The 26,335-nt window shown below is 48.5% G+C and overlaps 8 protein-coding genes across 8 annotated transcripts; 7 read left to right on the top strand and 1 right to left on the bottom strand.

Moving 5' to 3' along the window:
* The first annotated feature begins 230 nt into the window (after positions 1-230).
* On the top strand, positions 231-6,994 carry BJ212DRAFT_1372353 (glycosyltransferase family 2 protein). Its single transcript, XM_041336331.1, has 20 exons — positions 231-718; positions 772-1,109; positions 1,131-1,193; positions 1,227-1,251; positions 1,279-1,477; positions 1,499-1,546; positions 1,568-1,607; positions 1,629-1,664; positions 1,686-3,481; positions 3,516-3,709; positions 3,759-4,087; positions 4,136-4,490; positions 4,545-4,764; positions 4,815-4,937; positions 4,990-5,439; positions 5,566-5,655; positions 5,706-5,770; positions 5,823-5,992; positions 6,046-6,556; positions 6,703-6,994. The coding sequence occupies exons 1-20, from the start codon at positions 345-347 to the stop codon at positions 6,800-6,802; spliced, it is 5,526 nt and encodes a 1,841-aa protein (XP_041190514.1). The 5' UTR covers positions 231-344; the 3' UTR covers positions 6,803-6,994.
* Positions 6,995-8,147, bottom strand: BJ212DRAFT_1372351 (uncharacterized protein). The gene is made up of 5 exons (XM_041336330.1): positions 7,932-8,147; positions 7,812-7,873; positions 7,676-7,751; positions 7,432-7,626; positions 6,995-7,343 (listed from the first exon to the last, which is right to left on the bottom strand). Exons 1-5 carry the CDS (start codon positions 8,076-8,078, stop codon positions 7,077-7,079), a joined length of 747 nt encoding a protein of 248 aa, XP_041190513.1. The 5' UTR covers positions 8,079-8,147; the 3' UTR covers positions 6,995-7,076.
* Positions 8,148-8,262: 115 nt separating this feature from the next.
* On the top strand, positions 8,263-10,722 carry BJ212DRAFT_1372346 (uncharacterized protein). Its single transcript, XM_041336329.1, has 9 exons — positions 8,263-8,354; positions 8,407-8,571; positions 8,622-8,721; positions 8,824-9,086; positions 9,139-9,585; positions 9,636-9,710; positions 9,757-9,879; positions 9,945-10,553; positions 10,606-10,722. The coding sequence occupies exons 1-8, from the start codon at positions 8,280-8,282 to the stop codon at positions 10,524-10,526; spliced, it is 1,830 nt and encodes a 609-aa protein (XP_041190512.1). The 5' UTR covers positions 8,263-8,279; the 3' UTR covers positions 10,527-10,553; positions 10,606-10,722.
* A 2,303-nt stretch (positions 10,723-13,025) lies between these two features.
* BJ212DRAFT_1448288 (Homocysteine S-methyltransferase) lies at positions 13,026-14,211 on the top strand (the record flags this gene model as incomplete). The annotated part of the gene is made up of 3 exons (XM_041338521.1): positions 13,026-13,064; positions 13,114-13,259; positions 13,311-14,211. The coding sequence occupies 3 exons, from the start codon at positions 13,026-13,028 to the stop codon at positions 14,209-14,211; spliced, it is 1,086 nt and encodes a 361-aa protein (XP_041190511.1).
* Positions 14,212-15,304: 1,093 nt separating this feature from the next.
* Positions 15,305-16,749, top strand: BJ212DRAFT_1372324 (uncharacterized protein). Its single transcript, XM_041336328.1, has 2 exons — positions 15,305-16,220; positions 16,317-16,749. The coding sequence occupies exons 1-2, from the start codon at positions 15,606-15,608 to the stop codon at positions 16,440-16,442; spliced, it is 741 nt and encodes a 246-aa protein (XP_041190510.1). The 5' UTR covers positions 15,305-15,605; the 3' UTR covers positions 16,443-16,749.
* A 580-nt stretch (positions 16,750-17,329) lies between these two features.
* Positions 17,330-18,706, top strand: BJ212DRAFT_1276930 (alpha beta-hydrolase; the record flags this gene model as incomplete). The annotated part of the gene is made up of 12 exons (XM_041331317.1): positions 17,330-17,437; positions 17,491-17,599; positions 17,655-17,837; positions 17,876-17,889; positions 17,944-18,019; positions 18,071-18,145; positions 18,214-18,228; positions 18,286-18,331; positions 18,381-18,412; positions 18,462-18,524; positions 18,581-18,625; positions 18,675-18,706. Coding segments are annotated over 12 exons (798 nt in total), but the record flags the coding sequence as incomplete, so codon positions are not given.
* A 993-nt stretch (positions 18,707-19,699) lies between these two features.
* Positions 19,700-22,300, top strand: BJ212DRAFT_1483401 (glycerol-3-phosphate-acyltransferase; the record flags this gene model as incomplete). The annotated part of the gene is made up of 10 exons (XM_041340603.1): positions 19,700-19,824; positions 20,053-20,096; positions 20,152-20,196; positions 20,261-20,574; positions 20,623-20,633; positions 20,693-20,833; positions 20,890-20,982; positions 21,031-21,516; positions 21,558-21,590; positions 21,652-22,300. The coding sequence occupies 10 exons, from the start codon at positions 19,700-19,702 to the stop codon at positions 22,298-22,300; spliced, it is 1,941 nt and encodes a 646-aa protein (XP_041190508.1).
* Positions 22,301-24,122: 1,822 nt separating this feature from the next.
* BJ212DRAFT_1277029 (signal peptidase 22 kDa subunit) lies at positions 24,123-25,033 on the top strand (the record flags this gene model as incomplete). Its single annotated transcript, XM_041331328.1, has 5 exons — positions 24,123-24,265; positions 24,360-24,433; positions 24,554-24,630; positions 24,717-24,829; positions 24,904-25,033. 5 exons carry the CDS (start codon positions 24,123-24,125, stop codon positions 25,031-25,033), a joined length of 537 nt encoding a protein of 178 aa, XP_041190507.1.
* Between the last annotated feature and the right edge of the window lie 1,302 nt (positions 25,034-26,335).

The following is a 26,335-nucleotide window of genomic DNA, read 5'->3' as shown; positions in this document are numbered from 1 at the left end:
GGGCAGTCCGCTCACTAGCACTGTCACGGTTGCCTGCCAATCAGCCTGTGCCCAACGCCCAGATCACGGTCTCACGCTTTTCTTAGCCTGTCCTCCCCAAAGCCAGTGTGATCAGGTGTGAACCTTGACACACGAAGTACCCTAATTAGCAACATCCCCCATAGGTTGAAACATATGCGGCGATGCGCTTACGCCCAGAACGGAGATGTCCAAGAATAACGTATCTTCACATCGAAAAAGGCGCAGTCCGTCCACATGCCGACGGCCCGACTTGAATGGCCTGGCATGTCTAGCTGACATTTCTTTCCACTCGACGACTCGTTGCTTGTTCACTCTCCAGCACGATGGCCTCTGCTTCGGCCATTCTCGTGTCTCAGGCTGTCAGCTCCGGCGAGCTTACAGACCTTGTTTCGTCTTCTACACCTGCCACCGTTCATCCTACAGATGATTCCATCCTCTCTGTACTCACCGCTCGATTTCGCGCTGATTTACCATACACTAGACTCGGATCCACAAACCTTGTGGTAGTCAATCCTTACAAAACACTCGCCAATGTCAACGATGCTAACGCGAAGGAGTACGAAGATAGATGCTACAAGGACACCAAGCTGGGCTTGGCGGATTCTCGGAGACCCCCTCAGCCTCACTTGTATGAGCAAGCGGCCAAAATTTATCTCCTTATGAGAAGGAGGAATGAATCTCAAGCAGTTGTCACTCGGTAGGCTACTTCCGCATCGAACGAAACTGCAGCTCATAGTACAATTCTGTTAGGGGAATTTCGGGATCGGGAAAGACCGCAAGCAGTCGCCTGCTCATAGACCAGATTTTGCGCCTTTCAGCTCACTCCAAACGAGAGGCCAAAATCGCCGACCAAATCAAATCTTTCGCAGTGCTGCTCGAGTCTTTCGGAAATGCAAAAACACCTGTGAACCCAAATGCCTCACGACACACACGCTACACAGAACTCCATTTCAATGAACGCGGGCGTATCAGTGCTGCGAAGGTTATCGCCTTTGGGCTTGACAAGTCCCGCTTGATTCGCCTGTCACATGAAGAACGATCTTACCATGTGTTTTACCAACTTCTTGCTGGGGCTACGCCAATGGAGCGTGACTACATGGGCTTGGAAGGTCCCTCGGACTACGCCCTGTTGGCATCATCCAATTGCTATCATTTGCCTGCTGGCCCATTCAGTGATGATGGCATCGCGATGGATGATTTGCGAGACGCTTTCAAAACTTTAGGCTTCAAGTCCAAGCACGTCTCGTCAATACTTAGCGTGCTCGCTGCCATCCTGCTGCTCGGTAACCTCGAATTCGGGGAGGCTGATGCACAGGACGTCTCTGCATATATCCTTAACGTGCCAGTTCTCCAACAGGCAGCAAAGCTTTTGGGCGTTTCTGCCGAAGAACTCAGCGACACGCTGACGTGCAAGACGAGTTATGTACGCAGGGAGCTGTATACTGTGTTACTCAATGTGCAACAAAGTGCAGCACAGCGAGACCAGCTAGTTCGCGATCTCTATGCAATCATGTTTGCATTCGTGGTGGAAACTGCCAATTTCAAGCTAGCCCCTGCTTCCCTAAGCCCTACATGTTCCGCCACTCGTATTGTACTGCTTGACCAAGCAGGCTATCAGACACGGGCGCCTTCAGGGTCGAGTGGTCCCACTCCCCTTATCTCAGCTCATCAGAATGGCTTTGATGAATTCTGCATCAATTTCACCGACGAACTCGTGCAGTCACACATACTTCGGAACATTTTCGACGACAGCACAGGCTCTAACAGTCGTATGATTGCTGATGGGAACTCGCTACCGGCTATCATTGCTATGGACAACTCAGCGTGTGCCGAGCTTCTTCGGGGCCCATACACTACTCAGAAAACGTCACGAAAACCTGGCGGTCTCCTGGGTATCGTTGACAAGGTCGTAATGTCCTTCAAATCGGGGCGTGCGGGTGATCAACGGAATGATGAGTTGCTGTGGGATTTGGGTGCCAAGTTTGGTGTGCACCCGTCTTTCGTTGCAGCACCGACCGCAGACGAGAGGAGATCTTTCAGGATCAACCACTATGCTGGTCCCTGTTCATACGACATCAGCAACTTCGTGGAGAAGGACGCTGACCTGCTTGACCCTTCTTTCGTTACTCTCCTTCGTAGCTCGGCTGATGCATTTGTCGCGAAGCTCGTGTCGGGCCCCAGCTTGTCTACAGAAAAGCACCAGAGTGATGAGGAAACTATCGTCCAAGCTCAAGTCTCTTCCCGCCCTCTTCGCATGATCACTCCTCTGGGAGAAAGCGCGGATGAGAATCCTCTCTTAAACCCATCCAAAATCTATCCCGTCACTACGCAGCTCAACCAGACGCTTTGGAATGTCTTGTTCAACATCGAGAATGTGCCAATGTGGACTATCACATGCATTCGCCCCAATGATAATGGGTTCTCCAACTCCCTTGACAGGCGTCGCATCAAAGGACAAATCAAGGCTCTGCTACTCCCTGCTATTGTGTTGAGGAAACAGGTTGAGTTTGTTGCAGACTTTGATCAGGCAGAGTTTTGTGACAGATATCGTCCTACTATGCGCGGATCAGATGCTGAGCGCATTCGTCAGTGCGCCCAGTCTAATGGCTGGAGAGAGGACATAGACTTTGCGATTGGCAACCAGAGGATCTGGCTATCGTACTCGGCATGGAAGATGGTAGAAGATGTTGTGCGTTCTGAGGAGAAAGAGCAGAAGAGGCTTGCTCGTGAGGATTCACAAGAGGATGGGAGCGCCATGCCCGATGATGCCACAGACTACCCTGGTGATGAACGGCAGTCAACATACTTTGATGAGCCGCATGCCACCCCATTCCAAGAGCCGAAAACGCCCATATTCGATGGTTATGCACCGTCTCATGTTGCTGCTCCCAGTTACCACGAGGAATCGGGTTCCACGATGTGGGAAACGAAGCCCGAAAACTTCGACGCAGCACCTCCCCTTATGCCCAATTCTGCCATGCTAGCCACGGATAACGCTCCTGAAATGTTGGAGGAACAGCTGCCAACTACTCGAACCCGACGTTACTGGCTTTATGCCGTCCGCTTCTTCACCTGGTTTATTCCCAACTTCCTGTTATCGTGGTTAGGCCGCATGAAGCGCCCCGACGTCCGTCTTGCATGGCGAGAGAAGGTGACCATCTGCATCCTCATCCTCCTCGGAAATTGTTTTATCCTATTCTACATCATTGTTTTCGGTATCATTCTCTGCCCGAACTTCAAGTACGCATGGACAACGAACGAAGTGGCTCAACATACAGCTACCAATGACTACTATGTCTCCATTCAAGGCAGGGTTTACGACGTCTCCAATTTCGTTCGCGGTGACCACAGTGACATCGTGGGAGAGCCAAGTAATGGTGCAGCCACCCTGGCGGGGCTCGCTGGTACCGACATGACCTACTACTTCCCCCCTCCCTTAAATGTGGCATGCGCGGGTCTTGTCAGCAGCGCGTCAATGAAAATTACTCCCTGAGAACAACACTCTACTCTTGTTTCCGCAAGCCATGCATTCCTCCGGATCCAATGCTCCGACGACTCCCACAGCTCTCGATAACCAGGACTGGTACACTGCGACCTTCAAACCAAGTATCGATCAGTACTATCTCGGTCCATTGGTTTGGGAGCCAAGCGATATTTACTCTCAGGCCAATCAAACCACGAATCCGCGGTGAGTCGTACTTAGTATTCTTCAGTGACATCACTCATTATCTGCGCAGAACTTGGGCAATTTACGAGAATAGCATCTATGATTTGACAGACTATGTCTACACCCTGAACACGATCAACCTGAATGTCGCATCGTACAGCTTCCTTGACCCGAACCTCGTTGCGGTCTTTGAGCAACAAGCCGGGCAGGACATTACTAACGCTTTGAATCAAGTCTTGGGTTCCATGAGTGCTGAAAACCGTACGGCGAATATGGACTGTCTTTCTAACGCTTTCTACTATGGAGAGACGGACTTCCGGTATACTGCTAGATGTCAAGTGCAGAACTACCTTTTGCTTGTGTTCTCCAGTGTCATCATGGCCTCGATGGGGTTGAAATGTGCGTCTTCTTCCTATTTGAACCCCTGCCCGTACTCATTCCACACAGTCTTTGCTGCACTCCAACTCCAAACTAAACGCTTCCCTGAGTTACTGGACAAGTTCGTGATATGCCAGGTCCCTTGTTACACGGAAGGAGAGGATTCCCTTCGCCGCACACTCGACTCACTTGCCAATTTGGACTACGACGACAAGAGGAAGCTGATTTTCGTCATTTGCGATGGGAATATCATCGGGAGCGGTAATGAACGGCCGACACCTGCTATCGTGCTCGACATCCTTGGCGTTGACCCAGCGAATGATCCCGAGCCCCTGATATTCAAATCGATCGGAGAAGGCTCGCAGAAGCTCAACTATGCCAAGGTATACTCCGGATTGTACGAGTTTGAAGGCCACGTTGTTCCGTACGTTATCCGCTTCGTAACCATGAAGTCATTGCTGACATTTTTTTTGTTTAGGTATATGGTCGTCGTGAAGGTCGGGAAGCCAAGTGAACGTTCAAAACCCGGCAACCGTGGCAAGCGTGACAGTCAGGTCATGTTGATGCAGTACTTGAACAGGGTGCACTTCAACGCACCCATGTGCCCGCTAGAGCTCGAAATATATCATCAGATGCGGAATGTTATAGGGATCGACCCTGCGTTCTACGAGTACATCTTCACTGTGGATGCAGATACGGTACACTTTACTGCTCGCTATCCCGAGAAGCTCTGACATCTTTTTCGCAGTCCGTGAGTCCCAATTCTCTTAACCGTCTTGTGGCATCCTCGATAGCGGATTCCAACATAATCGGCATATGTGGTGAAACGAGACTCCAGAATGAGGAGGGATCCTGGTGGACCATGATCCAGGCAAGTGGTTCGAATTTACACATTTTGTATATTCATGTCAACATACCCATAGGTATACGAGTACTACATCTCGCACAACTTGTCCAAAGCTTTCGAGAGTCTTTTCGGCTCAGTCTCGTGTCTTCCTGGTTGCTTCACCCTTTACCGCATCCGCACTAATGATAAAGGTCGACCGCTCATCATCTCCAACCGTGTAATTGATGAATATGCGGAAAATAACGTGGACACCCTGCACAAGAAGAATCTGTTCTCCCTCGGCGAAGATCGATTCCTGACGACACTGTTGATGAAACATTTCCCTACCTTCAAGACTAAGTTCACTCCGGATGCAATTGCGCGTACCATGGCACCAGTATCCTGGAGAGTGCTGTTTTCACAACGGAGGCGTTGGATCAACTCGACCGTTCACAACTTATGCGAGCTTGCTGTTCTTCCTGACCTCTGCGGCGTCTGCTGTTTCTCAATGAGGTTCTTCGTCTTCCTCGACCTGATCGGTACTTTGGTAAGATCCTTTCAAAGCGTCAATGTGCGATTTCTGATGTTTTTTATTAGATGTTGCCTGCCACTGTTATTTACGTGAGCCGTAGCATCTTATCTATCACCGAGTTCCAGCTAACGTTGCGTTTAGTTGGCTTGGCTAATTGTCGAGGTTGCTACTGGACAATCTCCGTTCCCTCTGATTTCCGTCATCATGTTGGCAGTGGTGTATGGTCTTCAGGTGAGTACGTCGTTTAAGTAAGAGAAGTAATTTACGATGGCATTTCCCAGGCTCTTATCTTCATCATCAGAAGAGAGTTCATGCTTGTTGGATGGATGGTGGTCTATCTCCTTTCGTAGGTTAACTTATTTCATATCAGATGCATAGCTCATTTTCTGTCATTACAGGTACCCCATTTACAGTTTCTTCCTGCCCATATATTCATTCTGGCGGATGGATGAGTTCGGTTGGGGTAACACTCGTATCGTGCTCGATGATGGTGGAAGCAAGAAGGTCATCGCCAACAACAACGACATAAAGTTCAACGAGTCTATGATTCCGTACAAGAAGTTTAGTGGTATGTCAATATGCATTCTCACTCGTACTACCTGCTAATGGCAATCTGTGAAGACTATGAGGCTGAAACATTGGGTGACAACCAATCCGGGAAGTCATATGGCTCGCCTCCCGATTTCAACCAGGCAAGCTCCGTGTATCTCTCCGCCCCTCAGCCGCGTCTTCCGTCAGGCTCCCAACGCCCGTCTGTCTACGAGTATGGCCACTCTGAATCAGGAGACCACGACTACTACCGCGACACGAACATGATACATAGCAACTCGTCACATCAACACCTACACGCGCCTTCACGTCCGAGCTCTCGTGCCGTATCTGACGCTAATCGCCCACCACCTCAGATGGCCAAATGGAGAGGACCCTCGCAGGAAAGGATCAACATGTTTACTCCGACCAATTCGGGTCCACATGGGAGCGTGTATGGGATGACGCCGCCTGACTCGCGAATGGCATCTGGAGTCTTCAACAACCGCGCCATGTCCCCCGCCCAGAGCTTAGGTGTCCCTCAACCTTTGCACGGAGGAATGCGGACCGTCTACGTTATCCATGGCTACAACTGTGTTTACCGGTCCCAACCTGAATCCCAACCCCTCGGATGACGAGCTGTACAACGCACTTAGGAACTTTTTGAGCACACAAGACTTGATGACTATTACAAAGAAGTGCGTTATTCCCTATACGTGACTACATTCCCTAGTGCTGACTTCACTTCAGGTCAGCTCGTGAGGCTATGGCGGCTCGCTTCCCTCGCGCAGACTTGACGCCTCGCAAAGACTTTTTAAACCAATGCATTGATAACATTCTTTCACATTAAATGTAGGGTAGATACATCATTTAGGACACTTGCATTCATCTCTGGGACACTTCTAGTCTTTGGACTTAATTAACCGTCGGGACATGCTGATTTAGCGTTTTGTTTTGTTATGATTACTGCATCTATATCATTCATAGTCTAGGTGTTGGATATTGTTGGACATAATATGATGGCGACTTGGACTATTGAAACTTTGTTAGAACAACTGACTGGTGATTATACATATGACAAAACTATGATGCGTAAGAAAGAAAGACGCGACCCGTAAGATTGGTTATGTTACTCGAATAACGAGAACCATGAGCATAAACGCGACCAGTACGACAAGTATACTCATGATCACCAAACATGTTGTACTTCCACTCTTTCCCCTGAAGTCCCTTAACCGTATCCGTTCCTTCTTCATGAAGTCGAAGTTGCCCTCGAGCTTCTCCTGCATTGCTTCGACAACGCTCTTGTCTTTAACCAAGGACTCAGAAAAGTGGGTAGCATTGCGCCGAAGCTGCGTCGCCATTAGTGCGAGTTGCTCTGAGAGCTCTTCCTGTAGTGCGCGAGAGTTTTGGAGGATGGTGGGTATAGCAGTAATATTTGAAGTAGCGGGAGATACTGCAGGAAGGGTTGGGTGGTACAAGGGGCTCGGAGGGTAAAGACTCCGCCTGCGAAGATGGTATGAGGTCATCCGCACTAGGCACGCTTTGAGTTGTATCTTCTGCTGGGATGAGCGTCGCTTCTACAGGTATGGTCTCGAAGTCAGCTGCTTTTGTCATGGGGGCACGTATTGATGGCAGGATTGGTGTTGGTCTCTTAAGTGGAGGAGCCGCTTTCTAATCCGGCCGATGAGCCGAGAAAAGGGTCACAGTGAAGGCTGCATACCTGCTCGACCTCTGTTACAAACGCTTCGACTTGATCGAGCGTCGCACGCAAGCGTTGATAACGATGTTCTGAGGCTCTACAGAGGCATATGAAATGTGAGTCTAAATGGACCGTCTGCCGTAGCAGTCCCACGTACGGTGAAGTGCCATGGTCATCAACCTCGACGTTCTTTAGGAGCAAGCGGGCGTGCCGGATTCGCTGAGACAATGTCAGTTTCTATGAGTCTTACATCCACCACGAATAATTCTGAACGAACCTGGAGAGTGCCTTGGGCTTTGATCCAGGTGTCTCGCTGCGAACTATCGGACCAATCATCCTCGGACACGGATTTCTCGAGCCTTTTTACCAAGCGAGGTAGATTGACTCTATCATGAAGAATCTGGTCGTTAGTGCGCACGCTCATGTTGGGTTGTTACAGGTCAGGAAGATGGGGTGCAGGACAAGGTGCGTCCATATGCCCTGCACTCCGAGTCGTGTTTGACATGCATAGAAGTCACGTAATGCCTATTTGGCTGATGAGAATATCTTTCCCCGTTTGGAGCGACATAACTTTCCTTTGACAACCTCCGTGAGTTGTACCCTTCCTGCTCACACGCAAGAGCAAATGGACGACCAGGAATCGCAAATACATCGACTCGTCGAGGACGCTGAAAGAGAGCAAGACCGAGGCAGTGACCTGGTAGGATTTGCAGTAATTCGCTGTCATGGATGATCTCACATAAATTTACTAGCGGCGTGACGCGCTCACGAAACTCATTGAAATTGCTCATTCTTCAAATTCTCAGCTCAAGTGTTATGCAGCAAATCACATAAGATACTTTTTCAATGATTTCCCTGACCTAGAAGAAGACGCTATCAACGTAGTCTACGATCTTTGCGAGGATCAAGATTCACGGGTGCGGTGTCTTCACTTTCGTGTGCTCTTTTCATGACACCCCGACTGCAGGTCCGCACCGAAGGATATCGAGCAATCTCAAGCGTTTCATCTGTTGAGCACAAGTGGATTAAACGAAATTCGGATGTGCTTGTGCAACTTCTTCAAAGTGGTAAGTAAGGCGACTTTGAAACATATAACGCGCAAATTACAACAATGATGATGAGCATATATGTGTCTCGCTTTCTCAAGTTTTGCTAACCATTCCCTGTAGACGAACCAGAAGAGGTCGTCGTTGTCAAAACAGCCCTTTGTGACCATCTCGACATGGATCCCGGCGTCACTCTAGGAGTCCTGTGCGATCAAATAATTCCTCCCGAATACACAATAGACGAAGAGGAGCAGCAAATTCGTGATCGTTTACGCTCGCTCGTGATAGCCTTTTTGAAAGTTGATGCAGCTGAGGCCATCATTCGGAAATACACCAAAACGCCGGGTACCGATACAGAAAACGTTCTCGTGTGCCAGCTTCTGACGGTGACTTGGTGCAGCAGCTTTTCACCGTCTCGCAAGGCTGACCCGTCGACAGGCTATCAGAAGGCTGGAAACACGTGACGTTGAAGTAATCATAAAGGACTTTCTTCTGATGATGCCTTGCTATAGACCAGGATCTGCGCGCGGAATGGACCTTCTTCACGTACTTATCGACAAGGCGAGGTCTTCTCTTAACGTGAAATCGAACGACTTGGGATCCATCAAGACCATTGATTTCTACATATCTTTGGCGCACTTCGTCGCCATCCAAAAACGAGTTGCTTCTCCTGTTGTGTTGTTACGATTTTACTGTACGTCTTTGATGGGGAAACCTGTCTTACAAAGGTTTTCTCCCGAGGAGCAACTTGTTCTTGCGGGCCGAGTGGTAGAGGCACTTGAAGCATGCGAAGAAGAGAGTCGTCTTCGCCCTCAAATTTGCAGTCATGAGCAGTATTCATTTCTTCGGCGACAGGTTGTTGATGGAGCGCCAAATTTGTTGGAGGCAAGTCATCCACACGATTCTACGGTCAATCCACTGAATGATTGACTTAGGCTCTCTATGACACAAAACTCGAGTCTTCAATTATGTGGGACACACTGCGTTCCCTCCTTCTAGCTTGCAAACATGTGAGTCGGGTCTTCCGCGTGGTTTTGCAAAATAACTCGTTTCCAGCGAAAAGAACATGAAGACTGGGTAGTTCCGTTTAATTTGGCCACATCCATAAGCAGATTTCAAGCGCAAGCGCAACAGTTGGGGCCAGGAAACAACAGCGATGAAATTCGAGTACTCATCAGGGTTCGCAGTGGGCCGCTTTCCGCTTTCTCCATTGACGCCCATTGTTTCTTTCTGTGTTTGAGCAGTCACTAACCGAAACTTCAATATCGCAAGCAAGTTCGAGTACAACTGTCGACGGGGATGGTCTTTATGAGCGTCCTGCTCACCTCCCGGCTCGACCTCAACTTGGACGTCCGTTGTTGAAAAGACCAGATATGTCAAGACCTTCACATACAAGCACGAGTGGCGCGGCATCGAACTCTCAGCCAGCAATACAAACTCGCGACTCTGGCTCTGTCGCGCTGCCCAAACGATCCTTAAGCTCTGGAGAAACAGTACCACAGATCAAGCGAGCAAAGACGGAAATGACTGAGGAACGACAACTGACACCTTCGTTACTGAGCCGTATGACGATGCCTATCCCAGGCGATGCGGAGAAGGCCTTTCGGAAACGTGGAGGAGCAGGAAGAAAACGCGCGGATGATTCGTCCGAGCCGGATAAACATCCTATGAGCGGTTATAGCATTAAAGGCGCTGCAGCACATGCCGAGCGGGGCGAGGAGTCGAGGGATCCTACACCAAGAACGTCGTCCTTGCTCGATAGGCTGAACAAACCTGAGGGCATGGATGGTGCTGGTAACAGGAAGAGACACCGAGGGAAGGCATGAATCAGTCTATAGGACGTTGATATTTATGTATGAACATCGCTGACTCTTAATCTTGATTGGCATGAATAGTCACCGCCAAGTTTTATAAATTAATCGTTTCGTCGATGAATTTCAAAGTACTGCGGGTACCTCATTTTTTAAAACATGCATGTATGAACGCAGACATGGCATGAAAACCCTAGACGATCGAATGAACACTCGCGTTTTGAAATTAGACGTGTTCAGATACATGCAACAAACACAAAGACTCCATACACGAGTGCACGCGACCTTGGCGCTGTGAATGTAAATCAAGACACATACGATCTGCTGTTCAAACGGAATCTTCTTGCGCAACGTCTTCATGGCCTTGTGCAATGCTCCCGCAGTAAGTCCGCAGTCCAATCTCCCTGAATCGTCAACCAGGCTGTCGTAGAAGACAGATGATTTCGCCCGCGACATTGTCGTCGACAGACCACATAGAACCTATCACATCGCAAAATCTACATCGCCGCAGCGAGATGAGTTGCCTCGTCAGGGCTCGACTTCCCCGTGGCCACGGTAGTGTGGCAAGTCAACAAGAGTGCAAACTCTGGGTTCTGCAAATGAATTCATATGATGTCCCTGGTCATCAAATGTCCGTCGTGCATAGCGATGGAAGACTCGAATGATTCAGTTATTTCGATTATGACAGGTATAGGAGCCACGGTTCGTGGCTCAATACACGAATCGAAGGTTCCTTGGACTAGCTGCTTCGTTGTCCGAGAGCGACTGTAAAGGATAGGAAGGGTGCGATACGCTGAGTGACGATATCTAACTCGGCGGGGACATCACGAAGTGCCCTTCCTCCGTCCGGGTTCGCTTGACCGATAGCAACGAAATTCTGAGTGGACGCATCTTGAGACACTTGCTGTCTCGTACGAATGAGCGCCGCCAAGGTTGGGGCGTAAGAGAAGATGTAAGAGATCGTGGCTCTTCGGTTCGTAGGGTCCCGCCGTATGTAGAGGGAGTAGCGTGAAGACACCACCAAATGCGCGAGTCACGAGGAATGAACTGCTGACCTGTAGAGAAATCTCAGTGTAATCTTATAGGCAAGCAATGTCGAGTTATGATTAAGCTGTTCGGCAGAGGTGCTCCACAACTTTGCAGCACGAAGATCTCTACGGGAGATGGCGTGAGATACTTCGGAGAGTTGTCAATAGATAAAGGCTAGAGGCGTCTTCCAAAATTGATGGCAGACCATGTCGCTGGAAGTTTGAAGGCTGTCGGCAAGGTGGACGAGAGATCAGGATCAAATGGAATGGATGCCAGGGGACGAAGCGCTAATGCCGCCCGATTGAGCTTGATGGCCTCAGACAGGTCGGACAAGATGTCCCGCTGCCAGAATCTTGTCTGAAGGCTGTTGATAGGGTTGTTGAGAGACGATGATCGATTAATGTTACCAGGGAGACGGAGCGCCAGTGCAGCTCAACTGAGCTCGATGGCATCATCTAGGTCGGGCAAGAATCGGTCATGGATACTGAGGGAAAGGTTGTTGAGAGCTGGATTGATGAGGATGGCCGGGGGGATGGAGCGTCAGCGCAGCCTCATGGAGATCGATGCCCGCATCTACGTCAGACAGTCCGAGGATGCCTCGCCGCTGGAATCTGATGTAAAGGGTCATGGCAAGGAATTCGGATCGATCAGGATGATCAACTCCTGCAAAGTCGCTCGACAGTGCTTCACGAAGTCAATTAGCATGATACGAGTCACTGTAACTAAGATTTGAAGTTACGCTGACTCGTAAGAGTGCACTGACGAAGATGATGCAACTCTGTTGGGCTCAGTGCCACTAGTGAAATGAGATCATGTTGAATACACACGCAACGAGCAGAAATTCTAGTAGTGAAGAGTACCATGAGTTTAACAGCCAGTCAGCCATGATGTCTAGGCTGTGTACATCGGGGCTTCTGAGATCTTCAGACGTCCACACAACAGCTCACCGTGACACGTACTACTGATGGCAGGCCTCCCTTTCTCCGTCCAACCGGCTCTAGGACCCCTGGTGTCTCTACTGCCTATTGTTTGTACAATTACGCAAGGTTGCAAAATTATTATGTTAGTACTCGCTTGCGTGATGATGCTGTAATTTGAAGTCATAACTTACCATCTCGACTTCTCTGTGGTTCGGACCCGGACTCTATGGCCGATCTGTATCAAGAATTACACCGCACCTGTTTCAATGTCATAAAGCGACTCGATTGGTTCAATTGAGTGCAGCGACACCGTCACCATGTTTAGCAGCAAGACCTTTTAGTTTCTTCCATGCAGCATCTATATGGAGAGAGAGAATTTATATATCGCGGTGGATCTGCAGCTGTCTGGTATAGTCTGTTTTTGGGGTTTGTATGGAGAACATGGGGTTATAACGTTAGATGACGTTAGATGACGACATCGGAAAACACCGCGGCTTTTTCGTGTCGGACTCGGAGTAGCCTAATTGCATCTCTTCGTTTTTAAATTATCATTATCGCGTTCACTATGCCTAAAGATTCAATTCTACTATCTGATGGAGGACTCGTAAGTTACCGTACAGGTTTCTTGGTACACGCGAGCTCATCTCTTGCAGGGCACTACTCTAGAAGATCACTTCCATCTCCCGATCTCGCACACCCCATTATGGTCAGCACGTATCATCCTTGACGCACCAGACACCCTGCAACAAGCTCATCTTGCATTCCTCGAGGCTGGATCAAGGGTCCTTCTCACAGCGACGTAAGTGTCTCCGCTGTGTTTTTTCGTAAGTTGTGCACCAGTCATCCACAGGTACCAGGCTGCATTCGAATCATTCGAGCGTGCAGGTAACACTCGTGAAATCGCTACTGAGGCTATGCGCAATGCCATTCACATAGCGGACCAAGCCAGACATCAATTTTGTAAGGAACATCTTGATATCAGCCCGAAGGATATCCATATCGCCCTCTCCCTTGGACCTTTTGGCGCTGTACTTGCCCCTATGCAAGATTTTGGTGGGATTTACCCTCCTCCATACGGGCCACGAGCACACAACGACGCGGAGGAAAATACGACCTCCTTCGGAGATGATATTGAAGGCAAGAATAACTCCATAAAGGCGTTGACACGCTTTCACGAAGATCGACTTCGGGTGTTCACGTCTGATAAAGAGACGTGGGACAAGGTTGATTTTGTTGCGTTTGAGACGGTGCCGCTGGTGAGAGAGATAGAGGCGATCAGGCGAGCAATGAATAATATGAAGGAGATTGTCAGTCCCAAACCTTGGTGGATCACTGCGACGTTTCCCAATGGCAAGTACCCAGAGACTCGGCAACCTGGAGGGGATCACTATACCGCTAGCGAGGCGGCAATCGCTATGATACGCAGCGACGACAATATGCCAGTACCAAATGGTATTGGAATCAATTGCACGGCACTCAAGTATATTCCAAAGTTACTCCAAGACTTTGAACTGGTGATGGACGGGAATAAGAAACTGTTCCTAGTTCTGCACCCGAACGGAGGGGGCGGATTTGATTTGTCTACTCAGGCATTCCGAGAGCCCGAGGAGAGTGATCGATGGCCAGAAGATCTAGCCAGCCTCGTCAAAGAGGCCAAAGGGAGAGGCTGGAACGAGATCATCTTCGGCGGTTGCTGCAAAACTGGACCAGGTGATATCAAGGCTCTGGGGGAAGCGTTCAGTGGGGAGTAGGATAGGGCGTGGCAAAGCTGAACGGAGGTCTCCCCTGCTGGTCTGTCTGTGGTAATCGACATACCTTGCCTGATCACGGTAGGTAGAATGATGGAGGGTTCTTAGCCCGGGTAGTGATTCGGAGGTGGATAAAATAGGCATACCTATGTACCTGCCATATTGGCCAAACAAAAGAAAACCAAAAGGGCAACAAAGGGCAGTGTTTCAACAACGTCTGTAACATGTTTCGATCAACCATATGACCATACTAAAAGCATGATATGGTTCCATCATCGCCGTCAGTCTCGTTCTTACCAATCAAAAAAAGTATCTTGCAACGTTTAGCGGTCCGGAGCAGAAAGGATGACTACAGGTCAATCGTTCGGGAGATGATGAACTTGGCCAGCTCTTCCCGTCTGAAAAGGTATGTCAGAAGGTCGAAGTTCCGGGATGCGATAGGCAGAAAATTGAAATTGATAAAGGTAAACCACGCACAAACGAGATAAGGGTATTTACAGATGAAGGCACAAGAGGTGAGATGATGTTGTCGAAGGGAAAGCCAGGCTGCGATGTTCGAAAATGGCCACGTAGGCCAAGTTTCGTAGAGGAGGATCACCGCCAAATTTCTCAGAACCCACATGCTAGGCGCATTGTCGTTGTCAAATGAGTATGAATCGATAGGAATTGATGCCATCGATAATCAGTATACTTACCGCAATGATCTTTACAAAGACAGCGCGCATCTCCGGATTATATTGCGGCTATCTTCCGGAGTTTGTCACTGCAACCTCGTCACGCAGGCGCGAGCCCACCGACCTTCGACTGGCAATTGGATTAGGCAACGCGTCGAAAGTCGGACGTCGGATCGTGGATATTGAATTGGGGGATGAAATGCTCGCAGCAACCCTCTTGGAAGTAACAGGCAAAACCAGTGTTTGGACCTGGTGCTTGCGAGCCATTGGTATGGACACGCACTGCATGAACATAACTAAATTGAAACGTTCGAGCACAAGCGCAGGAGTTGAGTTACATTGGCTAGAGGCTGGGGGTTAGTGTTGTTTACATAAGCAAGACAATAAGAATAGTACTAGCCTGAGTTTGTTTCAATAAGACTGTGACTTGCGCCTCCGAGTCCTCGTGGATAGGAAACGTTGTTCTCTGCGTTATTTTCGGTGGCCTACCGGCTCTTGGAGCCAATTTATAGCAAGCCATCATTTCTCCACGGCCTCTTTAGATTGGTTAAAGATCGATTTACTTGATAATATCGCCTTGCCCTCAGAATCTCACCAGTTGGTCTTCGTGTTATACAGAACCATCTGCCAACGCCACATTCCAGGAACCGCATATCATATCATCCATCTGTACATATATCAACAGCACTTTTTGCATCTGTCCACCACTTGCCATCAGGACTCATGACTGAGTATGATTATTCCCCTGCAGCATGGGAGCATTATGTTGCTCAACAAGCTCGGGTTTCAAACTGGGTATCCCAGACAACTGCTCAGGCGCATTGTTATTCCAATCCATTTGCCATGTCGCCCACAATGCGCGACCGCTCGTTCTATGATGAGCCAGGTGGAAGGCAGCAGCGCCCTGCGCCCAGCCGCTCGAAAACTTTCAATATCGCTCCTGCGAGACAGGAAGAACCATATAGGCACATATCTTCTCGTTCGCGTTCAGCCTCTCACCCGCAGCCCGTCGAAATGTGGTCGTACCCCCACTCTAGTCGTACCACCTTACAAACTACATCACATTCTCGTACTGGCTCAACACGCAAGCCACCATCACGCTCGCAAACTTTACAAGTCATCTATCCGCCACCTGCAGCTCCTACACATCATTACCAACGCACCCAGCCTTATCCTTATCCGCAGAAGCAATCGCAGCCCGTGCGGGAATACACATCTCCGACATATTATTATCCGGAGCAGTCCCACGGATCTCACCAGCGGACGATGTACCACCCACCTCCGCGCCCAGGGCAGTCGCATCACATGCCTAACAGTCGTTTGCAGTATCAGTATGGGGTGCGCCTTTACCAGTCCGCCTGCATCATTGTATCGACGCTGATGCTCGTCGTTTGTTTTATGCTCGCATCGTGAATTTGTCATACGCAAAAATAGCCACCAGCTCAGAAGAAGCCGCAACCTCTTTTCAAGCGCTTGCTAGGATTCATGTCACCTGGTTCAAGCAGTGGAAGGGGCGGACCGGTGAAGCATCGTAGCTCGGGGAGACGCTCATCTTATTGAAGACCGAGCACATGCCGGAGTTCCGTTGCATATCTTGTTCATTATCATAGAGTCACTGGGCTCACCAGCATACATTTTATATATTATTAAATCTGGGCGCTGGCGTCTACTTAACGTTCCTTGATATATTTCGCAAACGATTCACATTCATTGTACATTCTAAACATCACATTCATTCTGTACATTTACGCATTGTAATGATTTGACGCACTTGATGCCCCACTCTAGTAGACGATAGGTAGCATAATCACCTTGCTGCAATCATATGTCAAGAGTGCATGCTTTCATTTTGATTACATTGATCAGCTCCAGTGCTAACTGGGCCCGGTCTTCTGTGGGTTGTCCACGTTGTAGTTGATTCTGTAGTAAACAACAACAGTTACACAACAGTGCTAGTATTGTCACGGTGTAGCGTCGGCACGTCCAACCTCGGTAATTAAACATGAACAAATTCGCGGAGCTCAGCCTCAGAGACGAAGACAATGTGCATCAATTGTTGTGTTACACGAATATGATTTTGGCTCGCTGTAGGTAAATCAAATATCAGAGTGATCGCTCGGAATGATTATTGACTCTAAGGCTTACATTAATGATATTGGCCTGAAGATGTGTCGCAGTTTCATATATACTTGATACTGTCAGTACTTCATAATCGGTCCTACCGATGGGCTTGCCGGATCTAGCGGTCTCAGACTCACTGGTTGCTTCAACTTGCTTCAACTTGACCCTGAACCATCATGCACAAGTATGTTGTCTATCCATGCTGCACACCTCCATTCTGACGATTGGTACAGCAATCCGCCCGACGACATATCTGAATCGCGTCCTCCTCCTCGTTCCAGTGGAAGTGGCCCCACTTCCCAGGTACGGTGCATGATCCTGATAATGGCATTCCCGAGGAATTGTACAATGAGCTTGTGAGATATGCAAAGTATGCATCTGGCGCATATCAAGTCCTGTGCCCGCGTCCGATGGGAAACACACTAGTTACCCAGGTGTGCATATAGTCGATAATTTTGTGATTAACCCGAATGACGTGCCGCGGCAGTTCACAGATATAATTACGTCTACCCAAGGATTCGTTGCTCGCGATGACACAAGGAAAGAACTGGTGATTTCATTCAGGGGCAGCCGTGAGATTGCGAGCGCGATTATTGGTAAATTTCGAGGCGCAAGATTCCAAGATGGCAACTTTTGACACCCGACGGCAAGTAGATACGTCCCTTGTGCTTTCCCCACTACGTGGACCAGGCCTGCCAAAGAATACAGATGCCCACGTGCATACAGGCTTTCTTTATGCTTTTAGAAGCGTTGGAGATCGCGTGCTTAATATTTTAGGCGAGCAGTTTGAACGATTTCCGCGGTATGAGGTAACAGTGTCCGGCAAGCCACGCTGTCTTTTCTCAATATACACGGATTAATTTTGCCCACAGGTCATTCGCTTGGAGTGCGTCGGATCGTGCCTCTTTGTCATAGGACTTATGTCATTGTCCTCGAGCAGGGCGCCATTGCATGCATTGCAGCATTATCCATCAGGAACAGTTTCCCTGATGCTGCGCTGCGATTATTCACATATGGTAATACAGCTTGTAGCCCTGTTGCGCGATGTTACTGAATATGACCGCCAGGTCAGCCAAGGACAGGGGATCCTTCATTTGCTGAGCTTGTGGAAACTGTGATCGGAATGGATAATATTTTTCGAGGTATCCTCTTGTGTCCCTCCGAGTCGGAGAGCATGTCTCGCTTACTCAGGTCTCGCATGCTACCACAGGCGTGCATTCGTTCGGTATGTTCCGTGATTTTTAGTACGTTCTGTTCAGAACCAACTTAACGCCATACTTAGATGGCGTGCCGACAATGATACCTACGAAGCTGGGCTACAGGCATCAGTAAAGTCTAATTTTCTATATAATTATCACGAGCTCACATGGTCATCAGCGGCACGGAATATTGGCAGTTCGCCGAACCACGTTCGAAACACTCTGCCTTTCAAAAGACTTCCACTAATACAACGTCTAGCGGCCCCGCGCCACGTACGTAGATGTGTGGGCAGCGAAGACCCGGAAGGGAGTGCATCCATACGTATGTTTACTCCGTTGTGTCCGTGCCTTCTCGTGTCTGATGTGGCTTCTACACAGCATCGACTGGCATCAATCTCCCGCATATGGTATATTTCGAACAGCGTGAGTCCCTTTCTCTCTTTAGTTTAAGGTGCTGATAGACATGGGGAAGCGATTGCGTCGGATCCCACCGTTTGTATCTGACACCTGCGGTTTTGGCTTGATCCAGTGTATTGTTGATAGCCGATGCACAGTCATGGGACCTACCTCTTTAGCCCCTTATTTTCGCATATGTGTGTATTTCTTTCCTCAACCACACTAATGTTGCGTCCATCATGAAGGCGTTCGTGGATTTATTACGTTTCTGGAAGTCACATAATGATTTGGTTGTACTAGTTGAGTTCTCATTGTGTATAATCACTGTGACTCTTTGAAACCGCTCATGTGAAGATATTCCGCCAATTTCCGCGAGCGAAATAACATCGACTGCAGAAGACTGTGCAACCCTAAACCGGATTGGATGCACGGTTGTATTATGCTCAGATCATCTATCTGGGACTCAGGTCGGGGTAAGGGATTTCTGCCAGACTCGTCAGGCAGCTCTCGGAATGTACTCGGGGCTTTTGGGGTGCCTTCAGTGCTAATGAACCTTATTTGGGGTGATTCGGTAGGAACTGAGGTTGGGCATCGCTGAGAGGTTAAATTTACAGCTCAGGTTCTGCGCACGTTACGCAGATCCTCCAGGAGGTTTTCTCGTAGAACTGTGACAGGGCCGCAGGTCAATATACTTGTTATATATGCATTTGTTGATGCAGCTACTAGGGGAACACTGTCTTTCTTCTGTAAGGTCTGACTAAGGGAGACTAGCTACTGGGTGGCATGTGAGCACTGGCAACCAACCATGTAACATACATGGCAATACAGTTACAGCACCAAGCTCAGCAAGACAAGTTGCAGGTACTTTGGCACTAGTGGCCGACGTCTTGTGCGGGACCGCGCGGGAGTATTAGCGCACGTGTTTTGTGACACGAAAGTTGCCGTTATTGCATCTTTTCAGGCCGTGCAGCATTTTGCAGCCTGTGTTCGTAGTCTCTCTCCCCGCTGAGCTCTGCTGTGTGCTGCCGCATCAGCTCTCCTTGCTATATCACAACGTATATTTGCGCGTTATTACTCTTATATTCTAGCCAACTCATTAACATGTCCGACTCGAAAGTATTACACTTGGTTATCCGTCGCATTGCAGACTGGTCTCTCTGGTCGTTCTTCACAGACGTACGTGTAATTGGAGGCGAGCACGTTCCACTGGATGGACCAATCATTGTGTAAGTTTTGTATTTTGTATTACTTGCCTGTCAACCGGGACACTTGAGCCCGCGTTTGGCTTTGCATGGGACCTATCTTTGAGAGCGCTTGGAAGTTGGAGGGGCGAATTAGATGGGCATAGGAGCGTAAAGGAATTCACAGTAGTGACTACCGACTCCTACATATATTGCATCTACACCTGCCGCGCCTGAAGACAGTCTAGAACCGATACTGACCCGCTTTTGCAGCACTGCCACTCACCATAACATGATGATCGATCCCGCTATCCTTTGTTAGTTTTATTGTTCTTCTCGTAATTTAGCGCTGGCTTATCGTGTCTTTCGTAGCGTCCAAATTCCCACATCGTCGTGTTCTACACTACTGGAGTAAAGGTGAACCAAGCCTTATCGACCTAGCGGTTCTCAATCCCGTTAACGCGTTGCGCCTTACTTTAAGCGTCACTTTTTGCGAACCCAGTCCTTTCTTGGGTGCTTCACTCGTCTGGCAACATTCCTGTAGACCGGAAGTCGAAGAACCGTCAGGATCTATTCCGGGGAACTATCGAAGCCCTTGCACGGGGCGATGCAGTTGCGCTTTTCCCGGAGGGCACGTCTTACACAGAGCCGAGGATCATGCAAGTCAAAGATGGCGCCGCCTGGGCTGCACTAGAATACACTAAATGGGCGGCGGAGAACGGAGTGAAGGGGCCTGGGGTCCGGATCATTCCCGCCGCTATCGTGTATACGAATAAGTCCAAGTACCGAAGCAGCGTATGTCCCCTAATCCCTTGAAAGGTGTCTTCACTAAAACCAGCATAGGTCATCATAACGTGAGTTTTAGTCAGCATAGAGATATACTTGTGCTGACTGATGGCGTTAATTTCATTAGGTTTGGTGAACCGGTTTCAATGGACGAGTACAAAGAACAATTTTTTTCGGATTTAGAAGGGGCGCCACGCGCAGCGGCAAAACGCCTCACACGTGCTATCGAGAGGGAGCTGGTTGAGGCAACCATCAATGCTCCTGACTGGTATTTCAATTTTGTTTCATTGCGGTGTGTGCGGACTCTAATTATGTGCTAATTAGGGATACCCTTTATAGTGCTCGAATGGCAAGGGATCTTCTCTGGGAAGATGAGCGCTCAATCGACCTCGAAGAATTTGTCACGATTTCACAGACGTACGCCTCTGTTTATTCACTTCGTATTGGCAGCTCACGTATCGTCAGTCTTGTTGATCTTTTTTCCACAACGGATGCCGCTGCAAACTTCTCGACTGTTCGGCGCCATCTTTTGGGTTATTATTCACTTCTTCAATCTACTAATCTTACGAACTCCGTCTTATCTTCACTTCCACTTCCGCCAATGCTATCTCCCTCTCACCCGACCCCACTTCCGTCACGTTTGTTGACACTCTCTGTCCTTATTCGCGACACGCTTGCTGCCCTCACTCGTCTTCCCTTCTTCCTCATTCCCCTTTTACTTCATACACCGGTATATGTCATGGGTCGAATTGGCGCTCGTTTAGTTGAACACGAAGAGGAAACTCAGGCACAGAACAAAGCCGTCTTTGGCTTGTTATCGTGCATGATGATTTACCCTGCTACGTTCTGGGCGCTCTGGGCAATGCTCTGGTACACAGGCACTGGTGCTCTTGTAGCAGCGTTCACAGTCTGGGCGTTTGCATATTATCACAATAGACTGATCAATGGCACGTATATTTAGAACCTTGGGCATGTGAGCTATACTAACAGAGCAATGGGAACTTCTCTACAGATATCTACATGAAGTAAGTAAATTTCCAATCATTGTGATTTCATATCTTTGTGAGCTTACCTATAAATATCAAGTCTCAAGCGTGTGATTGCAGCATGGCGCGTTCTTGTTGGCGTCTGGGCACCTAGGCGATGGGAGCTTTCTATGTCTGCACTGTCTCAATATACAACCCCGCTAGTTCCTCCTGAGAACCCCTGGATCGACAAGAATCGTGGAAACTCGTCCACTCCGGGTACATCATCGGGGACGCTACGTTCCTTACCAACACAGATTACCGATGAGCCGCCAGTCAAGAACGCACCCCGTCGGAGGCCTTCATCAAGAAGAATCATGAAGCATCTGCTCCGGGCACGCGGAGAGGCTGTGAAGGCTCTTGCTGAGTTCCTGACGACCTTAGAGGCAAGCGGAGATGGGAAGAACGTGATCGCGAGCATCCACTTGGCAAAGAGGTTCGGCTGGGTTGAAGAAAATTCACCCACCTCTTCGACAGACGATGGGAGAGACGGCGATGCATTATCTGACGCCAAAGGATACAGGCGAGCACGCGAGGTGATCGCATTTCTTCGTGCTCGTGGTGCGAAGATCGCAACTTTGGATAGGAAGATCGAAGGAGACTGGGCACTCAGTAGTGATGACGAAGGTACGGCAGGTGACAGTGAGAAAGATGAGGAAGACCTGGTATGGGTGCCAAGTAGCACAGGTCTCAAGCAGGAGGAAGACTAGCGTATGCATGCTAGGATGATCGAGGGATGTGTGTACTTCTGGGATTCATACTTATTCAAGGGTGACTTTGCCTCGCATCGATTTGGCTGCTATAGGTTGCATTCTTGTCAGAAGTTGTTATCCCTCATTACTGGACTCTCCCTGCCATTTCGGGGAAGGTACAGAGGCAGACAACAGCACCCCCGTTTCCACCCGAAGACTTATTCCCAGCCCTGAAGATCTTCCATGTATGGTCAATTTATCCTTTGAGAAATATTCCGGTGCTCGGACGGCAATTAACAAGATATCCCTCAGGGTCACCAGGAAAACGTAGAGCCGCCACTATCTGTCTGTCCCTTCTTTCTAGCCTATGGCCGGTGAGGACACCGAACCCGAACAATGAAAATAAGAATGATGGGCCCTGGGGCAATCTGTAGTGGGGTAGGAAGTTGAAATAAATTAACAGCCTTCTCCGCGCGATGGACATTTAGAAAATGACTGGACATATGGATACTCAATAGTTAGGCTGCTTCAAGATCCGACCAACAATGGGAAGATAAAGCACTGTGAGTCTATGAAATGGAACACCGCCAACATGTCAACTACTATCACCATCTATGAAAGATCCGAATAGCCTTGGAGCTGTTCCACATGTGCTCAGAAATCAGCAATTGTATGTGGAAATGAAGGATACATCGAGCGCGCATGATTTCATGGAAATGCCAAATTGGCACCGGGCGCAGTTATCGCCCCACGATCATATAATGCAGACAAAAAGGAAAAGACAAGCAATATTCGAGCATGGACATCAGATAAGATATTTGGTGACTTACGGCATGCTCAAGACACCCAGCCTGTCAAGCGCTGAGGCTAAGCAGAAATTGATTGTGATACGCACGTTCGATGGGTGTATATCATGACGACGGTGTTGTGATGACCTAGACTGGTGGCGCATCTTCCGAAGCAAACGACTGGGAACTAGAAGGATATCGGAAGACGATAGATGCAGCAGCCCTAGGTAATCACGCAGTCAGATTGCCTCTCGTGAAATGAAATGAGTCCGGAGATAGACCAAACCAAATACGAATGGCAGGCCAGGCAAGACATGCATTTTCGGCAGTACAGCAGCGCCCTCTGGAAGCAGAAATATCTGTGCTTGAGTGGGACTAGATGTCCTGGCGGTATACTGCAGGCGATATGATTGAAGCCATGTTGGAAGCATACCGTACAGTGTTGTTGAGTCCTCCAGCCATCGATCGAGGATGCTGCTCCAATAATGGCAAAGGTATGGACTAGTGTATGGCATGGAACATTTTCATATGACAACATCGCCCGTTATCTATCTTGTAAGCCCGGGCCAATGTAGGAACTTGCTGCCTGCATGTATGCTCGTCATGATCGGAATGAGACCTGAAATTGATTAGATCGTCTGACAGCGATGGTAGACACTCAATAGCGTTCATATTTCATAGAGCTCTGACTATGACCCATCAGCTCGGGGAGAGTAACGCTAAGTAGTTGGCACGAATTTAAATATATACGCCTCACCAATAAGCTCCTTCATGAGACAAAAAAAGCTGCAAACACACGTGTTTTCGAACGCACCGGCATGCAGTATTAATTATCAACGTGAAGTGAATTGTCGGGCACATGTCGTTTGGCTGTTGTGCTCAAAACTCTTTGAGCTTCCAAGTTTAACGATAAACCAAAAATAGCCTAAAATGGAAGTCGTGGTATTCATATGGGCCACGTTGGTGCAGACGTGACGTCTGTCTGCCGTGGCTGGCAGCTACTTGTTTGTTCCTTCACTTCAGCTTCTTCAATCTCTTGCGCGCGCTACAAGATGCATAGCATTTACGCTCGAGTCAATAGCGTATCTGCTTTTTGGTCAACGTGTGTTATGGTTTTGCTTGGAGCTGTAGCTCTTTCCTCCTTCCTCTTCAATGCGGATCCCAAGGGTAACCTGGATATTGTCTCTCTGAAGGTGTAAGTGACTCGATTTCTTGCATCGGGCTTGTGACTATAGAGTCTTGTCTTCGTTGTGTATCTCACGTCAGTGACTTATCTTGACATTCCCTAGGTTCCACTCCAAAACGAGACGCTATCCTTTCAAAAACGAGGAAATTGGTTTTGTTAAATTTAACCTTTCGGCCGGTACGTATTTTGCATCGCGATGACAGCGGAAGAGCCTCACCGGGGATCCACCACTTTCTGTCCTGCAATCGCGGTTTCTTATACGTGATCTGATTTTGCAATCGCTACGTACCGCTCCAGACCTTACGCCACTTTTTAACTGGAACACGAAGCAGTTATTCGTGTACCTTGAAGCAGAGTACACGAACGCACAAGGAGTAAGTAATTTATCATTATACTTTATACATACGGGCGGGCGAGATTAAGCATAGTGTGGTATCCTTTGTCTGACGCACTTCTAAAGGTCAACAATACCGTTGTTGTTTGGGATCGCATTGTGCGGAGACAAGAGGACGCTACGATCGACATTGTACAGAAAGACAAGTACAGACTTCGCGACCTGTCGGGTTCTTTCAGGTGAGTCAGGATCCGATAACGGATTCATGGTCCACTCCGTGTTATTTTCATACTGACGACTCGTTTTTGGATAGCAACGTACTTTCCGCTCAATATTCCCTCAAATATAATGTCATGCCATATGTTGGCGTGCTCAGTTATGGAGAAGCTGCCCGCACAGTGGAGCCTATCGACTTTCCTGAGGCCCGAGACGCCGTGTCATGAGCACCAACTTGCCAACTTGGACTCCGATTGGAAGAAATAGTCAGACTCAGGATCTAGTTACATAACTACATCCCAGACATCGAGTCTTGCAACTACTTTGTACGACGAGATTTCTGTTATTTGAGAGTGTGATCATCTGAAGGACAGGCAAGTTGTATGTGTATACTGGAGCTTAGCAGCATTCCGCCGAGGTGTGATCTAAGTCTCTGAATCGGCGAGTCGGAGAGTTCCAGCGAGCGTAACCATACTACTTGACAAACTTATATTCAAAGTTGGAAAGCAATTGTGCGATTTTTTCGGTGAAAAGCTACCGATGGGGAAGTTACCCTCGTTGTTCTATGGTTTCGGTGACAATAGTGCTAAGCGGACCGCAGGTAAACGCGTGTCATAACGTTGGAACGAGTCTCTCACTCGGTATACTTGCAGTCGCAAAGCTGCTCCAAGATCAAGTAATACAGTCAACAGAAGACTGACGACTGGCAACTGCTTCTCGAGCTTGATCTTAAATGATTACATGGGAGGATGGGAAAACCATGGAAGCTGCCATCTAGATAGAGTACAAGATCGGATCTCTGGCGATCTGCTCCCTCTCTCGTGAAGCGCCAAGTAAAACCCAATTCCAGTCCTATCCTATCCTCACGTCAGCCACTTGCGGGGAAAAAGAATGGCAGTCGTGAAATTTAGGGAGGTTTTTTTGAGGTGCGATTTTTAAAAATTAAATTGTTTGGATTAATCAGGATGTGACACATGAAACGACGGCAGCTGGCTGTAGTATTTTCATTGAATGGGGGGAATATGAATTGAAGATATCAAAGTTTCTGGTTCAAAATGGAGGTGTGGGTGATTTTGCTTACGAGAATTATTACGGAAAACTGATGAAGACTTGTTGCTGTAATCGTTGACAGCTTTCGTCGTCTGACTTCGAGCCTGACAAAGGCGTGGGTTCCTAAACTCAGACTAGCTTAGTACAAACTAGTACTCCAAATGAACCCGAGTTCTTATGTTACCAAATATGCAATGTACCTTTTTCAGTGAGTCTTAATATATAAAAGACACTCACTCCCTTGAAAACTGGAGATTTATCCCCTGCCGTCAACTGACCACTCAAAACATTCCCCCTCCCTTTCCCTTTCTTCATGTCTTCTCTATCGCCTCATACCCATCCTGAAGACGCTCGATATTGGCATTATGCTCAGCAAAACGCATCATCCAGCTCACAAAACCCTATACCCTGTGACGCACTCAGCCAATCATCCCATGTGGCATCTAGGCCATCTAATGGTTATGCAGAAGGTTTTGATA

Source organism: Suillus subaureus, assembly GCF_016647635.1.
Source record: "Suillus subaureus strain MN1 chromosome Unknown BJ212scaffold_27, whole genome shotgun sequence".
Classification (NCBI taxonomy): Eukaryota; Fungi; Basidiomycota; class Agaricomycetes; order Boletales; family Suillaceae; genus Suillus; species Suillus subaureus.
This window is presented reverse-complemented; position numbering and strand designations above follow the sequence as displayed.

Bases quoted from the DNA above. Each gene is read 5' to 3' on its own strand.
- BJ212DRAFT_1372353 (XM_041336331.1), top strand. From the start codon at position 345: ATGGCCTCTGCTTCGGCCATTCTCGTGTCTCAGGCTGTCAGCTCCGGC. The intron at 1,252-1,278 runs GTCCAAGCACGT...GTCAATACTTAG, and splicing joins TTCAAAACTTTAGGCTTCAA to CGTGCTCGCTGCCATCCTGC. The intron at 4,491-4,544 runs GTACGTTATCCG...TTTTTTGTTTAG, and splicing joins TTTGAAGGCCACGTTGTTCC to GTATATGGTCGTCGTGAAGG.
- BJ212DRAFT_1372346 (XM_041336329.1), top strand. From the start codon at position 8,280: ATGGACGACCAGGAATCGCAAATACATCGACTCGTCGAGGACGCTGAA. The intron at 8,355-8,406 runs GTAGGATTTGCA...TAAATTTACTAG, and splicing joins AAGACCGAGGCAGTGACCTG to CGGCGTGACGCGCTCACGAA. The intron at 9,586-9,635 runs GCAAGTCATCCA...TGATTGACTTAG, and splicing joins GAGCGCCAAATTTGTTGGAG to GCTCTCTATGACACAAAACT.
- BJ212DRAFT_1372324 (XM_041336328.1), top strand. From the start codon at position 15,606: ATGACTGAGTATGATTATTCCCCTGCAGCATGGGAGCATTATGTTGCT. The intron at 16,221-16,316 runs GTGCGCCTTTAC...ACGCAAAAATAG, and splicing joins GTTTGCAGTATCAGTATGGG to CCACCAGCTCAGAAGAAGCC.
- BJ212DRAFT_1372351 (XM_041336330.1), bottom strand. From the start codon at position 8,078: ATGAGCGTGCGCACTAACGACCAGATTCTTCATGATAGAGTCAATCTA. The intron at 7,874-7,931 runs GTTCGTTCAGAA...ACATTGTCTCAG, and splicing joins AAGCCCAAGGCACTCTCCAG to CGAATCCGGCACGCCCGCTT. The intron at 7,752-7,811 runs GTACGTGGGACT...ATGCCTCTGTAG, and splicing joins GATGACCATGGCACTTCACC to AGCCTCAGAACATCGTTATC.